This window comes from Pseudophryne corroboree, chromosome 1, assembly GCF_028390025.1.
Source record: "Pseudophryne corroboree isolate aPseCor3 chromosome 1, aPseCor3.hap2, whole genome shotgun sequence".
Lineage (NCBI taxonomy): Eukaryota > Metazoa > Chordata > Amphibia > Anura > Myobatrachidae > Pseudophryne > Pseudophryne corroboree.
In genome coordinates this window covers 607,472,340-607,491,829 of record NC_086444.1, presented here as the reverse complement: position 1 = coordinate 607,491,829, position 19,490 = coordinate 607,472,340, and the positions used below count along the sequence as shown (strand labels likewise).

At 46.1% G+C, this 19,490-nt stretch overlaps 1 protein-coding gene across 1 annotated transcript in view; it reads left to right on the top strand.

Moving 5' to 3' along the window:
- KISS1R (KISS1 receptor) overlaps positions 1-19,490 on the top strand; it is a 264,728-nt gene that overhangs the window by 95,558 nt on the left and 149,680 nt on the right. The window contains exon 2 of the mRNA XM_063914375.1: positions 5,886-6,010. Coding sequence (XP_063770445.1) covers positions 5,886-6,010 — 125 coding nt within the window. The remainder of the gene's footprint in view (positions 1-5,885; positions 6,011-19,490) is intronic.

Genomic DNA, 19,490 nt, shown 5'->3' with positions numbered 1-19,490 from the left:
TAAGGTTCAAATTTCGGCCCTGTCAATTTTCTTCCAAAAAGAACTAGCTTCAGTCCCTGAAGTTCAGACGTTTGTAAAAGGGGTACTGCATATACAGCCTCCTTTTGTGCCTCCAGTGGCACTTTGGGATCTCAATGTAGTTTTGGGTTCCAAAAGTCACATTGGTTTGAACCACTTAAATCTGTGGAGTTAAAATATCTCACATGGAAAGTGGTCATGCTGTTGGCCCTGGCCTGGGCCAGGCGCGTGTCAGAATTGGCGGCTTTATCCTGAAAAAGCCCTTATCTGATTTTCCATTCGGACAGGGCGGAATTGAGGACTCGTCCTCAGTTTCTCCCTAAGGTGGTTTCAGCGTTTCACCTGAACCAACCTATTTGTGGTGCCTGCGGCTACTAGGGACTTGGAGGACTCCAAGTTGCTAGACGTTGTCAGGGCCCTGAAAATATATGTTTCCAGGACGGCTGGAGTCAGGAAATCTGACTCGCTGTTTATCCTGTATGCACCCAACAAGCTTGGTGCTCCTGCTTCTAAGCAGACTATTGCTCGTTGGATTTGTAGTACAATTCAGCTTGCACATTCTGTGGCAGGCCTGCCACAGCCAAAAATCTGTAAATGCCCACTCCACAAGGAAGGTGGGCTCATCTTGGGCGGCTGCCCGAGGGGTCTCGGCTTTACAACTTTGCCGAGCAGCTACTTGGTCAGGAGCAAATACGTTTGTAAAATTCTACAAAATTGATATCCTGGCTGAGGAGGACCTGGAGTTCTCTCATTTGGTGCTGCAGAGTCATCCGCACTCTCCCGCCCGTTTGGGAGCTTTGGTATAATCCCCATGGTCCTTACGGAGTCCCCAGCATCCACTTAGGACGTTAGAGAAAATAAGAATTTACTTACCGATAATTCTATTTCTCATAGTCCGTAGTGGATGCTGGGCGCCCATCCCAAGTGCGGATTGTCTGCAATACTGGTACATAGTTATTGTTACCAAAAAAATCGGGTTATTGCTGTAGTGAGCCATCTTTTCTAGAGGCTCCTCTGTTATAATGCTGTTAACTGGGTTCAGATCACAAGTTGTACGGTGTGATTGGTGTGGCTGGTATGAGTCTTACCCGGGATTCAAAATCCTTCCTTATTGTGTACGCTCGTCCGGGCACAGTATCCTAACTGAGGCTTGGAGGAGGGTCATAGGGGGAGGAGCCAGTGCACACCAGATAGTCCTAAAGCTTTCTTTAGATGTGCCCAGTCTCCTGCAGAGCCGCTATCCCCCATGGTCCTTACGGAGTCCCCAGCATCCACTACGGACTATGAGAAATAGAATTATCGGTAAGTAAATTCTTATTTTAAAACATTGACTGAGTCCGCCATTATAACCTTCTCTGGCAGTGTATTTAATATTCGTATTGCCCTTACAATGAAGAATCCCTTTCTGCGCTGAGTATGAAATTTCCTCTCCTCAAGCCTTAGCGGGTGTCTGCGCGTTTTATATAGAGCCTAATAGAGGTCTCTTAGTAGCTCCACATATTGCCCCTTTATATATTTGCCCCTTTATATATTTGTAAATATTAATCATGTCTCCTCTTAGTCGTCTCATTTCTAGTGTAAACATATCTAATCTAGAAAGCCTCTCCTCATAGTCCAGTGTCTCCAACCCCTTAACCACTTGCCTGGCATGGTCGTATCAGATGCGACCATGCCTGCAAGTGCTTTATCTGACCTGGTCGCACAGGATGCGACCAGTCAGATAAACTATGTTAGCAGCAGCAGGGAAGTGAAACTTCCCTCCGCTGCTGCTGTCAGAGGGACCGGAAGGTCCCCCTGCCTCCTTGCACTCTCCCCTACTGATTGCCATGCTGCCGATGACTGCTGATCGGTCATCACAGCAAGACCCCCCACTCCAGTGGCTGCAGACAATAGCAGCCGCCGGGCAGTGTAAATTAACCTCCACAAGACCCGCTGTGTGCCTGGAGGCTGTCCTGGCTTTCAAAATGAAAGCCGCAATGGTCATGATGTTACCGATGTTCCGATGGTCACGAAGTTCCCGATCTATGTTTCAATATTTGGGGAAAAACACTTTTTTTAAAAAAATGTAATTTTTTGTTCTTTTTTTTTAACTAAAATCATTTTGGATAGGGTTAAATTCATGCTCTTCACCCAATTCACTCAGAAAAAAAACCCACGTTAATTTTGGTGTGGTTTTTGGCAAAATAAATCGTCAGCTAAGTAGTTTAATCAATTTGGTAGCTCGCCTCTGAACCTTTTCAAGTTTTAATATGTCTCTTTTATAATGTGGTGCCCAGAACTGTACACAATACTCAAGATGCGGCCGTACCAACGATTTGTACAATGGCATGATTACGCTCTCATCCCTTGTCTCAATTCCCCTTTTAATGCATGCTAACACCTTATTTGCCTTTGTTGCTACACTTTCACAGTGTGTTGCTGCTAAATCTACTAGAGATGAGCGCCTGAAATTTTTCGGGTTTTGTATTTTGGTTTTGGGTTCGGTTCCGCGGCCGTGTTTTGGGTTCGACCGCGTTTTGGCAAAACCTCACCGAATTTTTTTTGTCGGATTCGGGTGTGTTTTGGATTCGGGTGTTTTTTTCAAAAAACCCTAAAAAACAGCTTAAATCATAGAATTTGGGGGTCATTTTGATCCCATATTATTATTAACCTCAAAAACCATAATTTCCACTCATTTTCAGTCTATTCTGAATACCTCACACCTCACAATATTATTTTTAGTCCTAAAATTTGCACCGAGGTCGCTGGATGACTAAGCTCAGCGACCCAAGTGGCCAACACAAACACCTGGCCCATCTAGGAGTGTCACTGCAGTGTCACGCAGGATGGACCTTCAAAAAACTACTCCCCAAACAGCACATGACGCAAAGAAGAAAAAAAAGAGGCGCAATGAGGTAGCTGTGTGAGTAAGCTAAGCGACCCTAGTGGCCGACACAAACACCTGGCCCATCTAGGAGTGGCACTGCAGTGTCACGCAGGATGTCCCTTCCAAAAAACCCTCCCCAATCAGCACATGACGCAAAGAAAAAAAGAGGCGCAATGAGGTAGCTGTGTGAGTAAGATTAGCGACCCTAGTGGCCGACACAAACACCGGGCCCATTTAGGAGTGGCACTGCAGTGTCACGCAGGATGTCCCTTCCAAAAAACCCTCCCCAATCAGCACATATAGACATATAGCTAATATAGACTGGTTGATAAAGAGATGTCGTAGTATGTATGTATAAAGAAGAAAGAAAAAAAAACCACGGTTAGGTGGTATACAATTATGGACGGACTGCCGAGTGCCGACACAGAGGTAGCCACAGCCGTGAACTACCGTACTGTACTGTGTCTGCTGCTAATATAGACTGGTTGATAAAGAGATGTCGTAGTATGTATGTATAAAGAAGAAAGAAAAAAAAACCACGGGTAGGTGGTATACAATTATGGACGGACTGCCGAGTGCCGACACAGAGGTAGCCACAGCCGTGAACTACCGTACTGTACTGTGTCTGCTGCTAATATAGACTGGTTGATAAAGAGATGTCGTAGTATGTACGTATAAAGAAGAAAGAAAAAAAAACCACGGTTAGGTGGTATACAATTATGGACGGACTGCCGAGTGCCGACACAGAGGTAGCCACAGCCGTGAACTACCGTACTGTACTGTGTCTGCTGCTAATATAGACTGGTTGATAAAGAGATGTCGTAGTATGTACGTATAAAGAAGAAAGAAAAAAAAACCACGGTTAGGTGGTATACAATTATGGACGGACTGCCGAGTGCCGACACAGAGGTAGCCACAGCCGTGAACTACCGTACTGTACTGTGTCTGCTGCTAATATAGACTGGTTGATAAAGAGATGTCGTAGTATGTATGTATAAAGAAGAAAGAAAAAAAAACCACGGTTAGGTGGTATACAATTATGGACGGACTGCCGAGTGCCGACACAGAGGTAGCCACAGCCGTGAACTACCGTACTGTACTGTGTCTGCTGCTAATATAGACTGGTTGATAAAGAGATGTCGTAGTATGTATGTATAAAGAAGAAAGAAAAAAAACCCACGGTTAGGTGGTATACAATTATGGACGGACTGCCGAGTGCCGACACAGAGGTAGCTACAGCCGTGAACTACCGTACTGTGTCTGCTGCGACTGGATGATAAATAATGATATAAAAAATATATATATATCACTACTGCAGCCGGACAGGTATATATATTATATAATGACGGACCTGCTGGACACTGTCTGTCAGCAGAATGAGTTTTTTATAGAATAAAAAAAAAAACACCACACAAGTGAAGTCACACGACGAGTGTTTAACTTTTTCAGGCAATCACAATATAGTATACTACTAACTATACTGGTGGTCAGTGTGGTCAGGTCACTGGTCAGTCACACTGGCAGTGGCACTCCTGCAGCAAAAGTGTGCACTGTTTAATTAATTTTAATATAATATGTACTCCTGGCTCCTGCTATAACCTATAACTGGCACTGCAGTGCTCCCCAGTCTCCCCCACAATTATAAGCTGTGTGAGCTGAGCACAGTCAGATATATAATATATACATAGATGATGCAGCACACTGGGCTGAGCAGTGCACACAGATATGGTATGTGACTGTCTTGTACTCCTGGCTCCTGCTATAACCTATAACTGGCACTGCAGTGCTCCCCAGTCTCCCCCACAATTATAAGCTGTGTGAGCTGAGCACAGTCAGATATATAATATATACATAGATGATGCAGCACACTGGGCTGAGCAGTGCACACAGATATGGTATGTGACTGAGTCACTGTGTGTGTCGTTTTTTTCAGGCAGAGAACGGATATATTAAATAAAACTGCACTGTCTGGTGGTCACTGTGGTCAGTCACTAGTAAACTCTGCACTCTCTTCTACAGTACTCCTAAGCTCCAGTAAATCAGGTCAATCTCTCTCTCTCTCTCTCTCCTAATCTAAATCACTGTACTCCCTAACAGCTGCTCCCCGTCCCCAATCCTCCCCACAATTATAACTAAGTCACTCAGTCTTTACTCTTTTCTACTATAACGGAGAGGACGCCAGCCACGTCCTCTCCCTATCAATCTCAATGCACGTGTGAAAATGGCGGCGACGCGCGGCTCCTTATATAGAATCCGAGTCTCGCGAGAATCCGACAGTGTCATGATGACGTTCGGGCGCGCTCGGGTTAACCGAGCAAGGCGGGAAGATCCGAGTCGCTCGGACCCGTGAAAAAAAACATGAAGTTCGTGCGGGTTCGGATTCAGAGAAACCGAACCCGCTCATCTCTAAAATCTACTATCAATGAATACCCCCAAATCCTTTTCTAATACAGTTTCCCCTATTTTCCCCCCATTAAATTGATAGGTAGCCTTTTTATTCTTAGTCCCAAAGTGCATAACTTTAAATTTTTCCACATTAAACCTCATACACCATTTCATTGCCCAAACTTCCAATTTAAATAAATCGCTCTGAATAGACTCCACATCCACATCTGAGTTGATTACCTTACATATTTTAGTATGATTGCAAAAATTGACACTCTGCTTTCTAGTCCTCCTCCTAAATCTTTAATAAATATATTAAAAGTGAGACAGATATTTTGCGGAACGGTTTTGAAAGTGTTTGTAACACCAATCTACTACTTGAAATTGCATTGGAAGATCTGCATCAATGTTTTAAACTAGTTTTATTCCCTGCAACTCTCGTACTTCTTACATCCTAAAAAGAAAGTGGAGGCATCGTCTCAGTGGTGGTTGCTCAGTAGGCACATGCTCAGTAGATGCCTCAGCTCTGCTATTTTCTATGGGTCCTGTGTTGTACAGTTCCATCCCTGACTAAGTAATTACAAATATGGCTAAACTTTTCTTTTTGTCCCCACAGCTAACCTGGCCACCACAGACATAATATTTCTTGTGTGCTGTGTGCCTATAACAGCCGCTTTATATCCTCTTCCTGGGTGGATATTTGGAGAATTTATGTGCAAGTTTGTTAACTATATCCAGCAGGTGAGTAGGCAAACAAAGCATTTTTGACTCATCTCTTTTGTTTGCTTTAAAAATTGTATTTCCAAACACTCAGATTAATATCTAAATTGCATTTGAAGAACAAACTGTATACTGTACATAGAGAAGTCTAAACATTCTTTTTGAGATAGCAACCAATATAACTTTACTTGTGAATGAGAGATGGTCTAGCACCTATTTTACTGTGACACCTGTTTGCCCTACACCACTACTATACAACCTTTGGGCCTGATACAGAGGTGGATGTTCTGCCAATGTCAGACATAGTGGAGCAATTTTTTGCTACTGAGCATGAGTCTAAGTCTCACCGTTCATGCATCCCCATTGTGCCTGTATTGAGTTGCAGTTGTAATATTTGGCATGTGGAGGGAGAAGCATAATGGAAGGAGTCAGCATTGAATGTAGCAGTCACCACAAAGATTGTTGGCACATGGACTCATGGACTCAGAAGTCTTGTGAGCCTACTGTATGAACATGTGGGGAATAAGAGATAAAGTCCTAAATGCCATGACAGTCAGAACAATTATCATTCTCTTAACTAGTGGTGAAACAGTTGTCACAGACATAGACAATGTACTATTTGTCCAAGATCGGGGAAACAATTTGATTGATGAAACAATTTTACAGTGTAATGGAGAAGAAGGGATGAGTACTCCAATTTGCAGAGGGTCAGAGGGACTGTAATTGCGGCAGCAACCTGGTGCCAATGACTGTACATCCTGGACATGAAATGGGATCCATAAGTGGGAACCGATATTTCATGACACTCATCAATGAGAGGATGACACACATTTACTTCCTGAGAAACAAAAGTGAAGTTACAAGCAAGTTTGTAGAATACAAGAGACTCATAAAGAACAGACAGGCATGAAAATAATAGTACTGAGATTTGACAGTGGCAAAGAATATGATAGCAGAGACCTAGCCATCAAGAAAAATGGCATACAGTACCAAGTAAATTCTGCCACACATAGGAACAAAACAGCATGAGTGAGAGGGCAAATCAGGGCCATATTAATGTACAGGCCTTGAACAGGGCTACGATCAGAAATTGTGGGGCCTGGGACTGATCAAATAGACCACACCCACACACACAAAGTTCATCCCAGTCGCCCGGAGGAAAGTTGGAGTTTGGTGCCCCCCCAACCCATAAAAAAAGGGAAAACAATTCCTATTGCTTAAAGATAGTAAATGCTATGATGCCCCCACACACACATTGTTGAAGGGCGACATGGTATCAGGGCTTCCTACATGCATAAAAAACCCTAAAAAATATATTTACATTTACAATTTTGATTAAAAGGATAAAGCATTAATATATTTTAATTTATTTTTGTGGAACAAGAACTACATTTTCATAACTTCCTCCATGCAAGTCACAGGCAGTGGTTACCACTGGCAATAGCAATGTTATCTGAAATTAAAAGGATGGTGAAAGAAGAAAATAAATGGTGGGAGGTAGAGAAAGAAGGGCAACAGATGGGATGGGGAGACAAATGGGATATAGGGACAAAGAGAGATAAAAGCAGTTATAAGTGGGCAGAGGCACATTTGGAGAGTGGGAGCATAAGCATGCATGCACAGACTGGGAAATCAGAGGCAAGCACATACAAAACTAGAGAGAGTAGGAGACTGAGACAGACACACAGAGAGCATGGAAACTAGAACAAAAGGCAGTAGACAGAGGGGGAGAATTTATTTTGATAGATACTTACATGGCTACATTCTCCTTGGACTAGACTGATGTAGCAGCAGCACAGGAGATCCGGCCAAACGAGAGGAAGTTGGGTCAGCAGGTCTAGTAGTGGAGCGGCGAAGGCCATTGGCAGAGAAACATACAGTATGGCAGATTGGAGTGCATTCTGTTGCCTGTCACTAAGGTAGTAGCAATAGCACTTGCTTCGAGGGCCGCATTCAAGGGACTATCAGTGAATGAGAAGCAGTTAGCGCCTGGCATCATCAGCGTTGGGGGGCCTCAACAGCCCTGGCCAGTACAATAGTACCGCCTGTCTCCCCCTGATGCCCTGGCTTGATGCAGGGGTGATCAGGGCCGGGGGTATCAGCCCCCCCCCCCTGCCCCCTCCAGGCTGGTAACTCTGGAGCTTCGTTGGAGGCAGGTAGAGAATTCTGCTCAGCCGCACTGATTGTTATTTACATACAATCAGAGCAGCCAGCCATCATTCTCTACCTACCTACAAGCCTGCAGCCAGGCAGTGAATGGTTGTCAGCATGCTGACTGGTACAGTAGATGTCTGGAGCTATCCACCAATCAGAGTGCTGACAGCTATTCAGTGTGTGAGAGCACGTGGAAAGACAGCTTGGAAACATTTATGATTTTTTTTCATTTATTCCCATGAATGAGTGGATAGGAGCACCACCCAGTGCATTGCTTTGCTCAGGGTCTACAATGCTGTTAAGATGTCCCTGGGGCAAATAAAGTAAGAGTTGAGAGAATGACCCATGTTAAATGATGCAGATCTAGAAAAGAGATTCGAGGCAGAGGCAGTACAAACAGCTATTTTCCGTCATGAATTGAGCACCTACAGTGGCAGTCAAAGACAAGACACCATTGTAAACATGGTGTGGGAAAAGGAAAGTATAAATCCTTTACAAGTATTTGGGTGCAGGGTATATGCACACATTCCTTAAGAAAGAAAATGCAATTTGGAATCCAAGTTCATCTTGTGTATCATGCAAGAATACTGACAACAAAGCAAAGGCTAAAGATTATCGGACATCAAGTCGAGAGATACAGTGTTTCACAAGTCCACTTCAGCTAAAGACAATCACATTAAAACACCCCCAAAAATTGTGATGCTAGATATGCCCAGTTCTGCAAGTATGGCGGTACTGCGTACCGGTAAGAAATCGACAGCCGGTCCCTCCACCTATACTGGCAGAGGCTACTGTGTGTGTGTCAGGGGAGGAGAGTGCAGCGTGCGCCTCATCTGCCCCTTTGTGCTCAGTCCAGCATCTGTCATGGCAGGGAGGAGAGCGCAGCTATGTCCGGCGGCGGCGTGTAGGATCTCAAAGCAGTCACCTATTCGTGAGCCAATCAGAGCTCGCGGACAGGCAGCCAATCACGAGTCGCCACTGCTGGTCTGAAAGCTATGATTGGCTCACGAACCGGTAGCTGGTTTGAGGTCCTAAACGCCGCCTCCTGACATAGCTGCACTCTCCTCCCTGCCCTGACAGATAACACATACCACCGCCGGACTGAGCACAAAGGGGCAGGAGAGGCACATGCTGTGCTCTCCTGCCCTGATACACACACACAGCAGCAGCAGCAGAAGGCCAGCAGTCAGAGCACTGGAGAAGCAACAGTGAGCAGCACAGTGGGGTGTGGGGCATAGGTGTACTTGGCACAGTGGGGACATATTTGACACTGTGGGTGCATATCTGGCACTGTGGTGACATGTGTGTACCTGGCACTATGGGGGCATATCTGTATCTGGTACTGTGGGGGCATATATGTATCTGGCACTGGGGGGGCATACATGTATCTGGAACTGTGGGGCCATATGTGTAGCTGGCACTGTGGGGCATATGTGTATCTGGCAATGTGAGGGCATGTGTGTATCTGGCAGTGTGGGGGCATATGTGTATCTGGCACTGTGGGGGGAATACGTGTACCTGCCCCTGTGGGAGCATATGTGCATCTGGCACTGTGGTGGCATGTGTATCTAAAGTACAAGAAAATAGAAACTGAAGAAATACAAGCGTTTTGCCATGCTGATTGGGAGCGGATGAGCAGCAGGCTATCCTACACTGGATGCCTACTTGCAGGCACATCTGTCAGCTAGGCAAGTAGCAAACAATCAACAGTTGTCTTACCCACTACTGAGGTGGAATATATGAATCTTACTGAAACAGCCAAAGAAGCGCTATGGCTGAAATAGACCATGGGATTTATTTACGAAGTGGCAACTTTTGTAAGCTGCTGCCAGAGCCATAACTAGACATTGCCCTGTGCCAGAAAGAGAATTGGTTCCTCTCGCTGCCCCCCTTCCCCCATTGTTAAATAAGGATATAGCAACTATAATAAGAATTTACTCACCGGTAATTCTATTTCTCGTAGTCCGTAGTGGATGCTGGGAACTCCGTAAGGACCATGGGGAATAGCGGCTCCGCATGAGACTGGGCACAACTAAGAAAGATTTAGGACTACCTGGTGTGCACTGGCTCCTCCCTCTATGCCCCTCCTCCAGACCTCAGTTAGGATACTGTGCCCGGAAGAGCTGACACAATAAGGAAAGGATTTTGGAATCCCGGGTAAGACTCATACCAGCCACACCAATCACACCGTATAACTCGTGATACTATACCCAGTTAACAGTATGAAAAATAACTGAGCCTCTCAACAGATGGCTCTAAACAATAACCCTTTAGTTAGGCAATAACTATATACAAGTATTGCAGACAATCCGCACTTGGGATGGGCGCCCAGCATCCACTACGAACTACGAGAAATAGAATTACCGGTGAGTAAATTCTTATTTTCTCTGACGTCCTAGTGGATGCTGGGAACTCCGTAAGGACCATGGGGATTATACCAAAGCTCCCAAACGGGCGGGAGAGTGCGGATGACTCTGCAGCACCGAATGAGCAAAAGCAAGGTCCTCCTCAGCCAGGGTATCAAACTTGTAGAACTTAGCAAACGTGTTTGAACCCGACCAAGTAGCAGCTCGGCAAAGTTGTAAAGCCGAGACCCCTCGGGCAGCCGCCGAAGAAGAGCCCACTTTCCTCGTGGAATGGGCTTTTACAGATTTAGGATGCGGCAGTCCAGCCGCAGAATGTGCAAGTTGAATCGTACTACAGATCCAGCGAGCAATAGACTGCTTTGAAGCAGGAGCACCCAGCTTGTTGGGCGCTTACAGGATAAATAGCGAGTCAGTTTTCCTGACTCCAGCCGTCCTGGAAACATAGATTTTCAGGGCCCTGACTACGTCCAGCAACTTGGAATCCTCCAAGTCCTTAGTAGCCGCAGGCACCACAATAGGTTGGTTCAAATGAAAAGCAGATACCACCTTAGGAAGAAATTGGGGACGAGTCCTCAATTCTGCCCTATCCATATGGAAAATCAGATAAGGGCTTTTACATGACAAAGCCGCCAATTCTGATACACGCCTGGCCGAAGCCAAGGCCAACAGCATGACCACTTTCCACGTGAGATATTTTAGTTCCACGGTCTAAGTGGCACAAACCAATGTGACTTAAGGAAATCCAACACCACGTTGAGATCCCAAGGTGCCACTGGAGGCACAAAAGGGGGATGAATATGCAGCACTCCTTTAACAAACGTCTGAACTTCAGGCAGTGAAGCCAGTTCTTTTTGGAAGAAAATCGACAGAGCCGAAATCTGGACCTTAATGGAACCTAATTTGAGGCCCATAGTCACCCCTGACTGTAGGAAGTGCAGAAATCGACCCAGCTGAAATTCCTCCGTTGGGGCCCTTCTGGCCTCACACCACGCAACATATTTTCGCCATATGCGGTGATAATGGTTTGCAGTCACCTCCTTCCTAGCTTTAATCAGCGTAGGGATGACTTCCTCCGGAATGCCCTTTTCCTTCAGGATCCGGCGTTCAACCGCCATGCCGTCAAACGCAGTCGCGGTAAGTCTTGGAACAGACAGGGTCCCTGCTGCAGCAGGTCCTGTCTGAGCGGCAGAGGCCATGGGTCCTCTGAGATCATTTCTTGAAGTTCTGGGTACCAAGCTCTTCTTGGCCAATCCGGAACCACAAGTATAGTTCTTACACCTCTCCTTCTTATTATTCTCAGTACCTTGGGTATGAGAGGCAGAGGAGGGAACACATAAACTGACTGGTACACCCACGGTGTCACTAGAGCGTCCACAGCTATCGCCTGAGGGTCCCTTGACCTGGCGCAATATCTTTTTAGCTTTTTGTTGAGGCGGGACGCCATCATGTCCACCTGTGGCCTTTCCCAATGGTGTCCAATCATTTGGAAGACTTCTGGATGAAGTCCCCACTCTCCCGGGTGGAGGTCGTGCCTGCTGAGGAAGTCTGCTTCCCAGTTGTCCACTCCCGGAATGAACACTGCTGACAGTGCTAACACATGATTTTCCGCCCATCGGAGAATCCTTGTGGCTTCTGCCATCGCCATCCTGCTTCTTGTGCTGCCCTGACGATTTACATGGGCGACCGCCGTGATGTTGTCTGACTGTATCAGCACCGGCTGGTGTTGAAGCAGGGGTCTTGCCTGACTTAGGGCATTGTAAATGGCCCTTAGTTCCAGAATATTTATGTGTAGGGAAGTCTCCTGACTTGTCCATAGTCCTTGGAAGTTTCTTCCCTGTGTGACTGCCCCCCAACCTCGAAGGCTGGCATCCGTGGTCACCAGGATCCAGTCCTGTATGCCGAATCTGCGGCCCTCTAGAAGATGAGCACTCTGCAGCCACCACAGTAGCGACACCCTGGCCCTTGGAGACAGGGTTATCAGCCGATGCATCTGAAGATGCGACCCGGACCACTTGTCCAACAGATCCCACTGAAAGATCCTTGCATGGAACCTTCCGAATGGAATTGCTACGTAAGAAGCCACCATCTTTCCCAGGACTCGCGTGCAGTGGTGCACCGACACCTGTTTTGGTTTTAGGAGGTCTCTGACTAGAGACGATAACTCCTTGGCCTTCTCCTCCGGGAGAAACACTTTTTTCTGTTCTGTGTCCAGAACCATCCCCAGGAACAGTAGACGCGTTGTAGGAACCAGCTGCGACTTTGGAATATTCAGGATCCAGCCGTGCTGTTGTAGCACTTCCCGAGCTATTGCGACTCCGATCAACAACTGTTCCCTGGACCTCGCCTTTATAAGGAGATCGTCTTAGTACGGGATAATTAAAACTCCCTTTTTCCGAAGGAGTATCATCATTTCGGCCATTACCTTGGTAAATACTAGAGATGAGCGGGTTCGGTTTCTCTGAATCCGAACCCGCCAGAACTTCATGTTTTTTTTCACGGGTCCGAGCGACTCGGATCTTCCCGCCTTGCTCGGTTAACCCGAGCGCGCCCGAACGTCATCATGACGCTGTCGGATTCTCGCGAGGCTCGGATTCTATCGCGAGACTCGGATTCTATTTAAGGAGCCGCGCGTCGCCGCCATTTTCACACGTGCATTGAGATTGATAGGGAGAGGACGTGGCTGGCGTCCTCTCCATTTAGATTATAAGAGACTGAGAGAGATTTACTGGAGCTGACTAGGAGGAGTACTGTTACTGTAGAAGTGTAGAGACTGAGTGGAGAGAGTTTACTAGTGAGGACAGTGCAGTTTACTTTATAATCCGTTCTCTGCCTGAAAAAAGCGATACACAGCACACAGTGACTCAGTCACATACCATATCTGTGTGCACTGCTCAGGCTCAGGCCAGTGTGCTGCATCATCTATTATCTATATATAATATTATATATATCTGTCTGACTGCTCAGCTCACACAGCTTATAATTGTGGGGGAGACTGGGGAGCACTACTGCAGTGCCAGTTATAGGTTATAGCAGGAGCCAGGAGTACATAATATATTATATAGTGAGTGACCACCAGACACACAGTGCAGTTTATTTAATATATCCGTTCTCTGCCTGAAAAAAGCGATACACACAGTGACTCAGTCAGTCACATACCATATCTGTGTGCACTGCTCAGGCTCAGGCCAGTGTGCTGCATCATCTATTATCTATATATAATATTATATATATCTGTCTGACTGCTCAGCTCACACAGCTTATAATTGTGGGGGAGACTGGGGAGCACTACTGCAGTGCCAGTTATAGGTTATAGCAGGAGCCAGGAGTACATAATATATTATATAGTGAGTGACCACCAGACACACAGTGCAGTTTATTTAATATATCCGTTCTCTGCCTGAAAAAAGCGATACACACAGTGACTCAGTCAGTCACATACCATATCTGTGTGCACTGCTCAGGCTCAGGCCAGTGTGCTGCATCATCTATTATCTATATATAATATTATATATATATCTGTCTGACTGCTCAGCTCACACAGCTTATAATTGTGGGGGAGAGTGGGGAGCACTACTGCAGTGCCAGTTATAGGTTATAGCAGGAGCCAGGAGTACATAATATATTATATAGTGAGTGACCACCAGACACACAGTGCAGTTTATTTAATATATCCGTTCTCTGCCTGAAAAAAGCGATACACACAGTGACTCAGTCAGTCACATACCATATCTGTGTGCACTGCTCAGGCTCAGGCCAGTGTGCTGCATCATCTATTATCTATATATAATATTATATATATCTGTCTGACTGCTCAGCTCACACAGCTTATAATTGTGGGGGAGACTGGGGAGCACTACTGCAGTGCCAGTTATAGGTTATAGCAGGAGCCAGGAGTACATAATATATTATATAGTGAGTGACCACCAGACACACAGTGCAGTTTATTTAATATATCCGTTCTCTGCCTGAAAAAAGCGATACACACAGTGACTCAGTCAGTCACATACCATATCTGTGTGCACTGCTCAGGCTCAGGCCAGTGTGCTGCATCATCTATTATCTATATATAATATTATATATATCTGTCTGACTGCTCAGCTCACACAGCTTATAATTGTGGGGGAGACTGGGGAGCACTACTGCAGTGCCAGTTATAGGTTATAGCAGGAGCCAGGAGTACATAATATATTATATAGTGAGTGACCACCAGACACACAGTGCAGTTTATTTAATATATCCGTTCTCTGCCTGAAAAAAGCGATACACACAGTGACTCAGTCAGTCACATACCATATCTGTGTGCACTGCTCAGGCTCAGGCCAGTGTGCTGCATCATCTATTATCTATATATAATATTATATATATCTGTCTGACTGCTCAGCTCACACAGCTTATAATTGTGGGGGAGACTGGGGAGCACTACTGCAGTGCCAGTTATAGGTTATAGCAGGAGCCAGGAGTACATAATATATTATATAGTGAGTGACCACCAGACACACAGTGCAGTTTATTTAATATATCCGTTCTCTGCCTGAAAAAAGCGATACACACAGTGACTCAGTCAGTCACATACCATATCTGTGTGCACTGCTCAGGCTCAGGCCAGTGTGCTGCATCATCTATATATATTATATATCTGTCTGACTGCTCAGCTCACACAGCTTATAATTGTGGGGGAGACTGGGGAGCACTACTGCAGTGCCAGTTATAGGTTATAGCAGGAGCCAGGAGTACATATTATATTAAAATTAAACAGTGCACACTTTTGCTGCAGGAGTGCCACTGCCAGTGTGACTGACCAGTGACCTGACCACACTGACCACCAGTATAGTTAGTAGTATACTTATATTGTGATTGCCTGAAAAAGTTAAACACTCGTCGTGTGACTTCACTTGTGTGTTTTTTTTTTTTTTATTCTATAAAAATAAAACTCATTCTGCTGACAGACAGTGTCCAGCAGGTCCGTCATTATATAATATATAATATATACCTGTCCGGCTGCAGTAGTGATATATATATATTTTTTATATCATTTATCATCCAGTCGCAGCAGACACAGTACGGTAGTTCACGGCTGTGGCTACCTCTGTGTCTCTGCACTCGGCAGGCAGTCCGTCCATAATTGTAATACCACCTAACCGTGGATTTTTTTCATTCTTCTTTATACATACATAGTTACATAGACATCTTCTCTTTATCAACCAGTCTATATTAGCTGCAGACACAGTACAGTACGGTAGTTCACGGCTGTGGCTACCTCTGTGTCTGCACTCGGCAGGCAGTCCGTCCATAATTGTAATACCACCTAACCGTGGATTTTTTTCATTCTTCTTTATACATACATAGTTACATAGACATCTTCTCTTTATCAACCAGTCTATATTAGCTGCAGACACAGTACAGTACGGTAGTTCACGGCTGTGGCTACCTCTGTGTCTGCACTCGGCAGGCAGTCCGTCCATAATTGTATACCACCTAACCGTGGATTTTTTTCAGTCTTCTTTATACATACATAGTTACATAGACATCTTCTCTTTATCAACCAGTCTATATTAGCTGCAGACACAGTACAGTACGGTAGTTCACGGCTGTGGCTACCTCTGTGTCTGCAGTCGGCAGGCAGTCCATAATTGTATACTAGTATCCATCTCCATTGTTTACCTGAGGTGCCTTTTAGTTGTGCCTATTAAAATATGGAGAACAAAAATGTTGAGGTTCCAAAATTAGGGAAAGATCAAGATCCACTTCCACCTCGTGCTGAAGCTGCTGCCACTAGTCATGGCCGAGACGATGAAATGCCAGCAACGTCGTCTGCCAAGGCCGATGCCCAATGTCATAGTACAGAGCATGTCAAATCCAAAACACCAAATATCAGAAAAAAAAGGACTCCAAAACCTAAAATAAAATTGTCGGAGGAGAAGCGTAAACTTGCCAATATGCCATTTACCACACGGAGTGGCAAGGAACGGCTGAGGCCCTGGCCTATGTTCATGGCTAGTGGTTCAGCTTCACATGAGGATGGAAGCACTCAGCCTCTCGCTAGAAAAATGAAAAGACTCAAGCTGGCAAAAGCAGCACAGCAAAGAACTGTGCATTCTTCGAAATCCCAAATCCACAAGGAGAGTCCAATTGTGTCGGTTGCGATGCCTGACCTTCCCAACACTGGACGTGAAGAGCATGCGCCTTCCACCATTTGCACGCCCCCTGCAAGTGCTGGAAGGAGCACCCGCAGTCCAGTTCCTGATAGTCAGATTGAAGATGTCAGTGTTGAAGTACACCAGGATGAGGAGGATATGGGTGTTGCTGGCGCTGGGGAGGAAATTGACCAGGAGGATTCTGATGGTGAGATGGTTTGTTTAAGTCAGGCACTCGGGGAGACACCTGTTGTCCGTGGGAGGAATATGGCCGTTGACATGCCAGGTGAAAATACCAAAAAAATCAGCTCTTCGGTGTGGAGGTATTTCACCAGAAATGCGGACAACAGGTGTCAAGCCGTGTGTTCCCTTTGTCAAGCTGTAATAAGTAGGGGTAAGGACGTTAACCACCTCGGAACATCCTCCCTTATACGTCACCTGCAGCGCATTCATAATAAGTCAGTGACAAGTTCAAAAACTTTGGGTGACAGCGGAAGCAGTCCACTGACCAGTAAATCCCTTCCTCTTGTAACCAAGCTCACGCAAACCACCCCACCAACTCCCTCAGTGTCAATTTCCTCCTTCCCCAGGAATGCCAATAGTCCTGCAGGCCATGTCACTGGCAATTCTGACGAGTCCTCTCCTGCCTGGGATTCCTCCGATGCATCCTTGCGTGTAACGCCTACTGCTGCTGGCGCTGCTGTTGTTGCCGCTGGGAGTCGATGGTCATCCCAGAGGGGAAGTCGTAAGCCCACTTGTACTACTTCCAGTAAGCAATTGACTGTTCAACAGTCCTTTGCGAGGAAGATGAAATATCACAGCAGTCATCCTACTGCAAAGCGGATAACTGAGGCCTTGACAACTATGTTGGTGTTAGACGTGCGTCCGGTATCCGCCGTTAGTTCACAGGGAACTAGACAATTTATTGAGGCAGTGTGCCCCCGTTACCAAATACCATCTAGGTTCCACTTCTCTAGGCAGGCGATACCGAGAATGTACACGGACGTCAGAAAAAGACTCACCAGTGTCCTAAAAAATGCAGTTGTACCCAATGTCCACTTAACCACGGACATGTGGACAAGTGGAGCAGGGCAGGGTCAGGACTATATGACTGTGACAGCCCACTGGGTAGATGTATGGACTCCCACCGCAAGAACAGCAGCGGCGGCACCAGTAGCAGCATCTCGCAAACGCCAACTCTTTCCTAGGCAGGCTACGCTTTGTATCACCGCTTTCCAGAATACGCACACAGCTGAAAACCTCTTACGGCAACTGAGGAAGATCATCGCGGAATGGCTTACCCCAATTGGACTCTCCTGTGGATTTGTGGCATCGGACAACGCCAGCAATATTGTGTGTGCATTAAATATGGGCAAATTCCAGCACGTCCCATGTTTTGCACATACCTTGAATTTGGTGGTGCAGAATTTTTTAAAAAACGACAGGGGCGTGCAAGAGATGCTGTCGGTGGCCAGAAAAATTGCGGGACACTTTCGGCGTACAGGCACCACGTACAGAAGACTGGAGCACCACCAAAAACTACTGAACCTGCCCTGCCATCATCTGAAGCAAGAAGTGGTAACGAGGTGGAATTCAACCCTCTATATGCTTCAGAGGTTGGAGGAGCAGCAAAAGGCCATTCAAGCCTATACAATTGAGCACGATATAGGAGGTGGAATGCACCTGTCTCAAGTGCAGTGGAGAATGATTTCAACGTTGTGCAAGGTTCTGATGCCCATTGAACTTGCCACACGTGAAGTCAGTTCAGACACTGCCAGCCTGAGTCAGGTCATTCCCCTCATCAGGCTTTTGCAGAAGAAGCTGGAGGCATTGAAGAAGGAGCTAAAAGGGAGCGATTCCGCTAGGCATGTGGGACTTGTGGATGCAGCCCTTAATTCGCTTAACAAGGATTCACGGGTGGTCAATCTGTTGAAATCAGAGCACTACATTTTGGCCACCGTGCTCGATCCTAGATTTAAAGCCTACCTTGGATCTCTCTTTCCGGCAGACACAGGTCTGCTGGGGTTGAAAGACCTGCTGGTGACAAAATTGTCAAGTCAAGCGGAACGCGACCTGTCAACATCTCCTCCTTCACATTCTCCCGCAACTGGGGGTGCGAGGAAAAGGCTCAGAATTCCGAGCCCACCCGCTGGCGGTGATGCAGGGCAGTCTGGAGCGACTGCTGATGCTGACATCTGGTCCGGACTGAAGGACCTGACAACGATTACGGACATGTCGTCTACTGTCACTGCATATGATTCTCTCAACATTGATAGAATGGTGGAGGATTATATGAGTGACCGCATCCAAGTAGGCACGTCACACAGTCCGTACTTATACTGGCAGGAAAAAGAGGCAATTTGGAGGCCCTTGCACAAACTGGCTTTATTCTACCTAAGTTGCCCTCCCACAAGTGTGTACTCCGAAAGAGTGTTTAGTGCCGCCGCTCACCTTGTCAGCAATCGGCGTACGAGGTTACATCCAGAAAATGTGGAGAAGATGATGTTCATTAAAATGAATTATAATCAATTCCTCCGCGGAGACATTGACCAGCAGCAATTGCCTCCACAAAGTACACAGGGAGCTGAGATGGTGGATTCCAGTGGGGACGAATTGATAATCTGTGAGGAGGGGGATGTACACGGTGATATATCGGAGGGTGAAGATGAGGTGGACATCTTGCCTCTGTAGAGCCAGTTTGTGCAAGGAGAGATTAATTGCTTCTTTTTTGGGGGGGGTCCAAACCAACCCGTCATATCAGTCACAGTCGTGTGGCAGACCCTGTCACTGAAATGATGGGTTGGTTAAAGTGTGCATGTCCTGTTTTGTTTATACAACATAAGGGTG